We start from the raw sequence: 12,611 nt of genomic DNA, 5'->3' as shown, positions 1-12,611 counted from the left end.
GCCTAACGAAATTATAAAATCGCTGTTAGATCAGTTGAGGGACTTGAATGTGAGCCTCACGCCAAACAATTTAAGAACGAAATAAATTCTACGGACAGCAGAAATGAGAATACTTAGAACAATAGACAGTCAAACAATACTACATTGTATCCAGTTAAGGAACGAAGACAAAGTAAAGAAAAGCACGAGACGGAAGTTCTCATCGATTGCTGGATTTGTTGCTTCAAAATAATTCCACAACACAGTATCCATGTTAGTAAAGTAAATTATGTTTTATTTAACGACGCTTGCAACTGACGAGGTTTATCAGCTTCGCCAGTATGCCAGAATTTTGTTCCGCAGAAGTTCTTTTACATGCCAGTAAATCTACTGTCTTGAGACACTCGCATTTAAGCATACTTAAATGCCATCCCACTGGGCCGGGATCGAACCAGTAACCTGGGGCACAGAAGGCCAGCACTCTACCGACTGTGCGACTACCCGTGTTAGATAAATAAAATAATCCGTGGCGCTACAGCCCGTAAAGAGTCTAGACCGACCAGCCGGCTGCTGGCCTCACTCCCACATGCCGAAGCAGAGGTGGACGATCATCCAACCAGAATGGAGGTATCGTGTGATTAGCACGATGATTCTCCCAGCCGTTAGAGCTGGCTTTCGCTACCTATCGTAGCTCCCAAGTGCATCACGATGCTGGGTGGGCACTGGTCCCATACACTGGCCGAAATTTCATGAGACAACTTCTTCCCTCATGAGGAGTCGACCGAGCACGCATTCCGTAACGCGAGCCTAGGCAGGATGCCTTAGACCACGACATCACGTCGCGGGACACCTATGTTAGATATCGATTGTTAACTCATATGTAAAATGAATGTAAAATTATGATGAGATAACAGCCACCGGCATAGCTCAGACAGTCGCGTGTTTCCCTGTTGATCCGGAGTTGCGTTCGGACGTGGGTTCGATTCTGGCTTGGACTGATTACCTGGTTGGATTTTTTCCGAGGTTTTCCCCAATCGTAAGGAGAATATCAGATAATCTATGGCGAATTCTCGGCCACATGTTGCCAAATACTATCTCGCTAGCACCAATTACATTGACGCTATTTAACCTAGTAGTTGATACAGCGTCATTAAATAACGAAGTAATAAATTATGGGATAGTTTTAATGTCGGTGTACTTATATTTTTTTTTCCAAGTGCAGTTCTTTTTAGTAATATTTATGCTCTGTCATGCGTATTTCACTGAGATATATTTCGTATTGTTTTATAGTGTGGCCAAAATATAACTAGGCCTATACACAAGTAAATAATGACATATGCAAGAGTTGTATTTTATTATATTTTATTTAGCATTGTGCACCTTATATGCACATTACAAATCACAACGAATATCATATAGTTGAGTCAAAAACATTGCCTACAGAAGATGTTGGAAGATGACTCTCTCTGCCTGGAGGCACATATCTTCTTGTCAGCATGTTTTGGGATGTTTTTAAAGCTGCTCTTGTGTAATCTCGTAATCTCATCAATTGCAATTGAGATGGTAATTCGAAGCTCCTGAATACTGGTATGGATATTGGAATACACCTTATCTTTAGTATACCCCTAGATCATATATGTAACAGATAACTCTTCGCTATGTTAAAATCGGCAGCACTTTGAGAACAACCGCCAGGATCGCCACCCGTCCGCCACAAACGAACACGATATGGCAGTACAGTCGCTAATGCAATTCAAATGGGAATTATGACGTGACTCCTTATGTAACAACTAGATGGCAGCGTAGTAAACCTGACAAAAGTTGTTAACATCAAAGCCTATAAGGCCGACCTATCTGGGTATATAGTCACGCACTGAAAAGTCAGGAGATGGAGCAGGCCACTGGCCTCTACTCACTACACGCTCGTCCTCAAACTCCCGCAAAATCCTATTCATTGAGTAACGAGCAGTATGTGCCTGCCGCAGCACCATCTTGTTGAAAGTAACCAAATGGCTTTTCTTCGTTTGTTAACTGATTGACATCTGGATGGGAAATTCCTTCAACATATCTGAAAGCGAGTTTATGATTTAATGAAAAAAACGCGATAATGAATGTGACGATACTCCTTACAGACACTGTACTATAGTGCCTGTTAGTCCAGGCTATAGTGCCTGTTAGTAAAAAAATATGAAAATGGAAAGTCGTTAAAAATCTTAGAGAGACAGCAACGATGAATATATTTAACATATTTTCAAAGATAATGTAATGTAAAAAGTTGAATTAAAAGGTCAGGATGTAGACTATATATAATTCGTTGTGTATTTGTGTTTGTATATTGTATGTTTAAATTTTTTTAGTTTCTAGTCCTAGAAAAATGGCTCTTTTTAATGTTTATACGTCACAAGATCACGTTTAATTAGTTTAATCTGTTTTTATTTTGCTGTGTAAAATAACTGCCCCTTACAATTTTCTTTTAGTTGTGTTAGAATTTTTGCTTTCTTATTACTTGAAGTATGAAAATGAACTAGATAAAAGATGCTGAAAAAAATAAACTTTGAGATATTTACGAAAGTGCACGTTTTCAACAGCTCTGAATTTCTGTACTAATATAGTCGTTTGTTTTCACCATGTCATTTGTCTGTGTACTCTAACTTCATCTAAACTATTGGACGAGATTTATTCACATTCAGTTCACTTCACCGGGAATGAAGCACATGAAATGCAATCACTTTTAGTACAGGCAGTGCGGTAATAGAAAATGTCTGACATTTAAGACGTGCGCTGAAAACAGTGTTGCCACTCCGTCTTAAATCCACATCGCCTATCGAAGTGTGTTCACTGTCTTTCTCACAGTTACATAACTGATTTGTTCCATCTCATATCTACAATGAACTTTTCGTGATGAACTGTGACATTGTGTGGCTGTAAATGGTTCTCATTTTGAGAATCTGCGGTAAAGTTTGGTTAGTCATAGTGTTTTGTTTACTTTTATGGCTTACTCAGCATGATTTTACATACTTGTCTCAGATTTGAAATCCACGAAACAAGTTTAATAAATAGTTAAAAGATAAAAAACGGGTGAATGGGTAAAATTTCTACACATTCATACACAAAACGTGATGGAGATTCGGAATATGTAAATTTTAATGTAGGTTCTCCTTTAAAGCCATAAAGTTTACTGTCGCACCCTGTATGCCTGAATAACTTTTTTCGAATAGTAATATCATATAGTATGGCTTTTCTCCAACAGATTTTATATATATATATATATATATATATATATATATATATATATATATATATATTGTAAAATTAAAATTTAAGAAGTTACTAGCAATAGTCCATACTTATTGTTCAGTCTGTACGGCTATATATGTTAATGTGTACAATAAATAAATCAATTTTCATCTAATTCAGTGTGTGTTTCGCTTCATTGCACTAGTGTGGTAAAGTATTTCATTGCGAAATTTTTATGAATGTCATAAAATTTGACATTACATAACAAAAACGGATAAATGTCTTTAAACAACAATTTTAGGAATTAAAGATTTATTATTCCAAATTAATGTAAAAGTTAACGTAACTCTATCCGTTACGGAAATAGCACAAAAAATACTTTATTCTTCAGTAAAGTATTAATTATTTATTAATTTATAAATAATTATGTCAACAATTTAAAACTTTTTCAGGCAGATATTTTAGTAGTTAACATATCTACACGAATTACTTGGAGAAATTAATTTAACCCTGGCCGTTGCAGAAAATGAAAAAAAAACAAAAAAAAAAAAAAAAAACAGAAAGTATATTTTTCTGTAACTATTTATTCGAAATAGAAGCCACAAAAAGTACTCTCACAATCAGAAATAATTCCTCTTCACAAATATTGTAATTTTATAACTACACAACATCACAGAACTAACAGGGTCACTATTTCACAAAACCAACATTCTGCTATGAATTTACACTTATTTAACGGTATAGCCTATGTTCGAGCGAATATTCATTCTCTATATTATTTTATCCAATTTGATTGTGTAATGTGGACTTCACATCACTAATAAAAATGTTATAAACACATTCATTACGCACCTAGTTACGTAATGATACTTCTATTACGCAACTCGTTAGATAATGATACTTCTATTACGCAACTAGTTAGGTAATGATACTGCTATTACCTAACTGGTTGCGTAATGTGAACCGCATATAAAATAAAATAAAATGGAATTTATTTTATTTATTATAAGCATCCATATCTTACGCGGGATTTCGATGATACTAAACATTCAAATGCAGAATTTGCAGCATTTTCAATATCTGAATCCTTGTTTGAACTCATTTTAACAGTGTTTACTTCTCCTAGTATACTGCTGTTCTTCTGTTATAAACAAAAATTTATCGTGTTCAAAACTAATAAAGCAAACATAAACGAATCGCCTCCCACAGGAAGTAACTAATAATAATAATAATAATAATAATAATAATAATAATAGTAACAATAATAATAATAATAATAATAATAATAATAATACAATCGCCTTTCCACAAAACACATGTTCAAAACTAATAAAAATAATATAATTACTTTTATTAAAAATATTTTTATCAAAGTGGATAAAACGTTGTACGGTATAGTACCTACTTGTCGTAACTTCATATTACAATACTCGACTCGTTATCAAACTCGTAATCATATGAAATGTTACGATACTCATATCGTAGGTTGTTGTTGTTCTGCCTGACAAGTATTAGGCCACAAGGCCTGTTACGGTCTCACATAAAATTTTCACGCCATCTTTTAGCAGGACGACCCACAGATCTTTGGCTATGTGGTACATAATCATAAATTGCCTTTGGGAGACTACTATTACTCATTCTTTCCAAATGATGTTTCCAATTAGACTGATATCATATCGTAGGTAATTAGCCTATTACAGTTTGCACTTAAATGATTTGTGTTCACAGTACTATTCGTTATTTGACAAGTAAGAAATATATTTAAATGTCCATTACTAGGTACCGTATTCTGTCCCAGGGCGTACGGAGATTTAGTTGTTCATAGACTATATATAGCAAAATATAGATGTGTTTAGATCAATGGACAATCTGTGACGTCGGAGCGCGTTTCCCCTCTCGGAGCAGAGCTGGTAGAGCATGTGAGGGAGAGTAATGTCGAGTCTCCGCTATTTAAACATCTCCATCCCTTTCACTGCCACTTCCCCTATTTTGCTCTTATGGCTATGCTTCCCCTTTCAAGGAGCTCGAGAATAGAAGCGTGTGACATCACAGAGCCAGCAGTTGGAAGTGCCTGGTTCAGATACATGTAATTCTAAGTGCAATATGTATGAAAATGACCCGAAGGAATTTCATGTCAATATGTCATACAAATGCTTGTTAAATTTTATTTATAAATATTTTATTGACCTCTGTGAGACGTTTCAGACCAATCTGACCAACTGTTGTGCAAGGAGCTTTTTTGATATAATAAACTGCTTAAATTTTACAGTAAAAGTCGAGAAAACAGCATTAAACAAACAGACAAACATTTCTCTTAACTCACGCACTGTATGTATGACCACATTTGATTAAATGGCTACAGTCTCAAATATAATTACGACCCTAAAAACAAAATAAGTGGATTTTCTTAATTTTCAGCATTATTTCACCATAGTTTCCCCTTAAGAAGAAAACAGATAACAAGATCACTGAGGAGATAGACTGGCAGTTAAATAGTTATTTTATCCTAGGGATCTGGGAATGAGTAAAATGGACGGGATAATGAGAGAGCGGAATGAGAATTTGATTAATCCACAGCTATATGCTGCTGAAAACATAAACCTGGTTTTCATTAATTTTGTATTTGATATATAAAAAGCTGTGGGTATCAACTTTTAAAGACAAGTTATGAACTCAACCTGAATTTTATTAGAAAAGACGGATCAACAAAAATAACAAAATCGTTCCTTTAGTGCATTATGTTATAGCTGTTGTAACCGCAAGTAGAAGGCCACTGGCGTAGCGCGTTTGCGTGCTGATCTGGAGTACACTCGGGAGCAGGTTCGATATCCGCCTGGACTGATTACTTGGTTGGGTTTTTGCCGAGATTTTCAAAACTAAGAAGAATGTCAGGTAATCACATGGCGAATCCTCATCTTCATCCTGCCAAATATCATCTCGCTACCTGGGGCCTGTTTCTCAAAACTCATGGACTAGTAATAATATTCTGTACAGTAGTAATATTAGTTTATCTTGCAAGTCTGTGTTTCTAGAAACTACAAGGGTAAAGTAGTAGTTACCAGTTCACAGACTAATAATATTGGTCGATTTCACCAGTATAATTGTATTGTGTATTGTAAATTTATTGTGTATTGGTTATCATTTTATTGTGTATTGTTTATATTGTGTATACCACTGCCACCGGGTGCTTGCCCACTTGCAGTGTAAATAAATACATACATACATAAGTGATTCTGTTTCTCAAAATGTTAATCTAGTTGATTATACTGGCATTCAACAGGAATAGTTCTACAAGACTCCAAAGACTGGTGATTTCCACATTATCATTTACCAGTGACAACCATTCTCAGACAATCAAAACAAAATATTGTAGTTATTTTTTTAATATATGTGGTTTAGTGATTCTGATTGAAGCGATGAAGTTGTTGTTAGAAGAGCTAAAACTATATCGAGAAGGAACAATTATTATTCCTTTAGGGGAGCATTGTTTAAGTATAATGTGAAGTAAAGTGCTGACAATCTACTAGAGCTGGTGAAATATTCTCTGGTAACTAGTAACTGGTGAACTGCTAAACTAGTGTTTTTGAGAAATAGGCCCCAGCAGTTCCATTGAAGCTAAATAACCTACTAGTTGATACAGAGTCGTTAAATAACCGACTAGAACAGCTACATAATATGCTTATATAGTTTGACAAAGTGTGATAAGAGAATCGCCCGAAAAAATATATATATTAAGAAAAATTACTCACGAATGCAGTATTCAGCTCAGAATGAATGGTTATAAGATGCAAAATCAATTCATGTGCTTTGACATTGAAGTTACGTGAACAGATTTCCGATATAGCTGAAGACGCAAGTAAACGAGTAAGGAAGAAATGTTGATCTTCGGAAGCAACATGACTGCTCTGTGTGTCTGATCGGAAGCAGTTTAAATCTTCATTACGTTTTATGAACGCTGTATACAGAGTTCTTCATTCAATTTAGGCGAGAACGAATAGCATCCCCGCGTTCTGCAAATGCAGCTTTATGGGCTTTGGGAGGCCGTGACCATTTCCTTGCTGACAATTGTGTGTCTTCAAATGTTATTTTATAGTCATGTGTAACTTGGCTTTACGGATCCTGCGTATTTCGAATCTGCGAGCAATCTACTACACGACATGTATTTTCGCGAGAAAAGATGTCTTTCTGATTGCCTGTAAGAAAAGCAATGCATATTAATAATCTCGCGTCAGCTAATTTCTTAAAGTTATGTTGATTTTTTACAGGTGGTTGTTACTGATTCTTAGCACTAACAATTTACAACTTTACTTACCTCGGGTCTCGGCGTAGCTCAGATGGAAAGAGCGCTCAGAGCGCAAAACTGAGAGGTTCTGGGTTCGATTTCCGGTGCCGGAATCAATTTTTCTCCAGTAATATGTATTTTTATGTTGACTACATAGGTAATGATTATTCAAAGAAGATAGCGAGGCCTCATATATGAATATATATTCACTTACCTCGTTTTCTGTATTCATTGAAGTCCATGATGAATGTGGATGTCGAGATGAGACACCAACTTTTAAAGCCTGCAACACAAATAATAATAATAATAATAATAATAATAATAATAATAATAATAATAATAATAATATTTATAAAGAGCGAAATCAGACGGATTTCCTACTAGTGATAGGAAATTATATCACCTCTGCTCATACACTGCTTACCGCAGCTTTAGGGATGATACCCCCTCCGTGCCATTGCGTTTTCCTAGTAAGGAATTTGTGAATAGGCCTAACTCATGTGTACTTTCAGACATACTTATAATAATAATAATAATAATAATAATAATAATAATAATAATATTATTATTATTATTATTATCATCATCATCATCATCATCATAAGAAGAAGAAGAAGAAGAAGATAAACTACGGAAGTCAATTTGCATGTTTCAGCAAATAGGGAAAGAATAAAATTTAAGATTTTCGTCTTTAATATCTAAGATCATGGCATTCCAAGGTAAGCATCCAATAGGCCCACGATCTAAAATAATTTTGGAAAATAAAAGCCTGGAACAAGTACAAAATTTTAACTAATTGGATTGTGATATCGCATTCAACTGGGATAGAGACATAGAAAATAAACTAAATAGATATAGGACAATGTGTGGTATTATAAGAACAACATTAAAAATAAAGTATCTACTTGTTGTTTAGTCAACTGTCCGAAAACAGGTCTCAACCTCATGAGTGATACCAAGAAGGCATCACATATGAGGCTACTAGGCCAGGAGATAATGGAGTAGGGTGTAGATAGGGTGTATAAGATGATGGCCTTTCCAATTATGCTGTACGATTGTGAAAATTGGACTACGAGACAAAAATACAATAAACATAAGCAACAAAAATGAAATTTCTTAGGTCATTATTAGGATATACAAAACTTAATAAGGTCATAAATAAAGACGTAAGAAACCAATTAAACATATTTGCAATAAATAACGAAATAGAACAGTACAGAAATAACTGAAAGGACCCTCTAGAAAGAATGGATAAATGCAGGATGCCAAAACTTACGTTCTCTTATAGACCTATAGGACGGAGAGATCTTGGACGATCTAGACAAGGATGGAATTAAGGCCGGAACAGGCCGAAGGTCTAATCTAATCCATGAAAGGAAGGAGAAGAAGATTATTAAATACCGATACTATAATTTTTTGTAAGACTACAATATTTATTTCGGTCGGATAGCTCAGTTGGTAGCACAACTGGAAGATCCCGGATTCAGTTCCAGGCGGTGGCGAGATTTTCTTGCTACCAAAATTATCAGAATAGTTCCGGGGTCCACTCAGCAGTCTGTCAAATTTCCCGCGTTAAGAATGGGTGAAACGTGATGCTCATCATGAGAGCATGAAACTCTGTCTCTATGCTCATACACTTTCGTGATGTTTAAAGGAGATATTATCTTTACCTTCATATCTACAACTTTTCACGTATTATTCGTGTCTGCAATATAAAGAGATATCAGTATTACGTATTACGTATTGATGTCAGAGGATATGCATTTGGTTGTACATATTTTGAATTGAAATAAAATTTTAAAGATTTTCAAATATTTAGGCCTATCTAATAGGCTACACGAAATTTAACAATTAAGTAATTATTTCTCCTAGTTTCAAATAATAATAATAATAATAATAATAATAATAATAATAATAATAATAATAATAATAATAAATTCTCTTTAGACTCCATGAAGGCGTAATGGCATGAAGCTCCATACTTTCATTATCTCGGTACTAGAATGAATTGGTCAGCACTACACTCCGACCGTAATTTCACTCCCGGCAAACTCGGTTTTGAATTTTAGAGACAGTTGATTGCACACCAGAGCTGTTATGAAAGTTTCTGCAACAAAAATGATAACACATACCCTATGCATGTACAAATACTTTCTGACATACATTATTATAGTAGGCCCTATTTTATTTTTATACTACTGTACTACAATTTTTCAAGCTTAGCGCATTTATTATGCGTTTCTGTAGTATAGAGTAGTCCCTATTATGTACTGATGACAGAGAGTTTACATATTTTATTGATATTTTAATTACGATTTGTATACCTACTTTTTAAAAAAATCTATGTGCTCGAAAGTTAGCAATGAAGCCATCCTTTTTCTTCTCCAATATGTGTGTGTGTAAAATTGTATAGACCTATATATGAAAATATTTTCTTTTCTTTTTTCGTTTCCATTTAACCTCCTCCTGTTGTAGTACTTACGCGTCAATGCCTGTAGGGGAAGGGACGATTCTATGAGCCATAGAACGTACCGGTATACATAGGACAGAACATTAACAAATAACATGCATCCATGCGGGACTCGAACCTACGAACCTTGTTACCGCGACGCCTAAGGTATGGTGAGCGCACCAAGGCCGTGTAGCTATCCGGTGTGACTCTCCAAAAGTTAATAATATATATAGTTAAGAATTTTATTTGCAATTTTTTATTGAGCGGAGAGACAAAGAGAAATAATCCCCTCTAGGAAATAAGAAATTACACACACATAATAATGATAATAATAATAGTAATAATAATAATAATAATAATAATAATAATATTAATAATAATAATAATAACAGGCTATTAATGATGATGATGAACGAATTCGGTTTATTACTATCTGTCAATATTTTCATCAATCCCATTTTCATTTATTATTATTATTATTATTATTATTATTATTATTATTATTATTATTATTATATCGTTCTGACCTTCCTGTTGAACTTCTGACCTTTATGTTAGCGGTGTTAGGCTATCTCACCACTATTGTTATCATGATCATTAATCATGGTCATCATTACCATTATCGCCATAGTTGTCATAGTCACCATTATCACAACCACTATTATTATTATTATCATTATGACGACACATGACACTATCATCATCATCATCGTCCTCGTTATTTTTTGTCTGTTATTTAACGACGCTGTATCAACTACTAGGTTATTTAGCGTCGTGGGTTTGGTAATAGCGAAATAGTGTTTGGCGAAATAAGGCCGAATATTCGCCATGTCATTACCTGACATTCGTCTTACAGTTGGGGAAAACCTCGATAAAAAATAACCAGGTGATGAGTCCAAACAGAAATCGAACGCACGCCTGAGTACCTACAGCTTCGGATGAGTAAGCAAACGCAATATCATCTGAGCTAAGCCTGTGGCTCCTCGTTATCATCATTAAAAATATGTCATCATCACTATCATCACCTCTGTTACTATAATTATTATTACAAAAACAGCTACCAGTATCGATGTTACCGTTAGTATTACCACCGTTATCAATTTAAAACATCTACCACTGTCACCATGATCACCATCATAGTCATCATCACTTCTAGTGTCATAGGCCTAATTATTACACCAATACCAACCAGTATAGACATTATATTACCATTGTCATCCTTATCACCATGATTCAAACATTTACCACTTCATAATCATTACCACCACCATCACAATCATCACTATCATCACCTATCAAGATCACCATCACCACCGCTATCACTAGTGCTATTATCACCTCTTGCACTATCACCATTCATCACTGCCACCACCCATCATCACTACCAGTAGTGGGCCTACTGCCATCACCCCCATTATCGTCGTCTTCTCCGCTTTGTTCTGGTTTCTTTACACGGATAAACTCTAAGATTGTGCAAGTTTGTGAAATCTACTTACTTTGTAGAACTTCAGTGCCTTGAGTTTGAAAACGGTTCTAATATTATATACAACGGTTTTTAATACCACCAAAATTTCATGAATAGCCTACGTTTGTGCAGGCAAACCACTGACGTGTAATTTTGCTAAATGAACTTGTGACAAGTATAAGTGTGCAAGTAAACGAGAAAAACAGCGCCACGAGGACACGAGCGAGAATTAACCACTTCAGGCGCCGGTCCTGCGCTTTTCTCGTTCTGTAGTACGGAACGCCGTTACCCCAGCGACCTTCCACGCTGGAGATCCAGGTTAAATATCCAGCGACTCGTAGGCCCTATTCAATTAGTGGAAAATACGACGGTGGTGGCGTACATTTTCTTTGGACATTTACGTTTCCTCAATAATAATAATAATAATAATAATAATAATAATAATAATAATAATAATAATAATAATAATAAATCTTATAATCTCAATTTCTAGAAGGAAAAAGTACTGCATCTGTCAGTAATTATTATATATACACAGCACAATCATATTGTGAATCATATTATTAGAGCAACGTTCCTAACTATCCTACAATGTCAAACCCTTCATCATCGCAGAAAACTATTGTATCTCATTTCCTCTTCGATATCAGTTTCATTGCATTCAACGACGAACATTGAGCAAGTAACCGTAGAAAAGCGAACGAGACTGCCCTTATATTACTCTAATCTCAAAAATGAATTCTGAAATTAATATCGATCTTACATTTATAAATTTAACCTTTGATCTCTGTCACGTTCGAAAACAAACTTATGTGTGTGGTTTTTTTTAAATAGTAGGTAGGCCTACGTATTCTTATTGTATATTACTAGATAGTCAATATGCTCTGTAGTTTCCCGGTTAGGGCGTTACTCTGCAAATCGCAAGGTCGCTTGTTCTATTCCCGACACAGTCATAGATTTTGTCCATTGATCTAATTCTAATTCTTCTGGCCGCATTATGGCCCTGAGGTTTGGCTTGGCTTTTCGAACCTGGAATGAATCCTTGCATTTAGGTTTCAGTTGTCCCATTGTGCGCCTTATACAGGGCAAACCATAAGTATTGTCATTAATTTCATGCAGTTATTCTTTGAGATATTTCAAATAAAAAGTTTAATACACTTTCGTTCGCTTTTGCTTCCTTTTCGAGAAAAAAAAAG

At 35.0% G+C, this 12,611-nt stretch overlaps 1 protein-coding gene across 2 annotated transcripts in view; it reads right to left on the bottom strand.

Annotated features, from left to right (window-relative positions):
• Hdc (histidine decarboxylase) overlaps positions 1-12,611 on the bottom strand; it is a 148,120-nt gene that overhangs the window by 103,966 nt on the left and 31,543 nt on the right. For both annotated transcript variants that reach the window (XM_069847916.1, XM_069847915.1), the window contains exon 2: positions 7,713-7,781. In XM_069847916.1, coding sequence (XP_069704017.1) covers positions 7,713-7,740 — 28 coding nt within the window. In that variant the 5' untranslated portion in view covers positions 7,741-7,781. The remainder of the gene's footprint in view (positions 1-7,712; positions 7,782-12,611) is intronic.

This window comes from Periplaneta americana, chromosome 15, assembly GCF_040183065.1.
Source record: "Periplaneta americana isolate PAMFEO1 chromosome 15, P.americana_PAMFEO1_priV1, whole genome shotgun sequence".
In the NCBI taxonomy this organism is placed as follows: Eukaryota; Metazoa; Arthropoda; class Insecta; order Blattodea; family Blattidae; genus Periplaneta; species Periplaneta americana.
The sequence above is the reverse complement of the archived record's forward strand: the minus strand, read 5'-3'. Positions and strand labels throughout refer to the sequence as shown.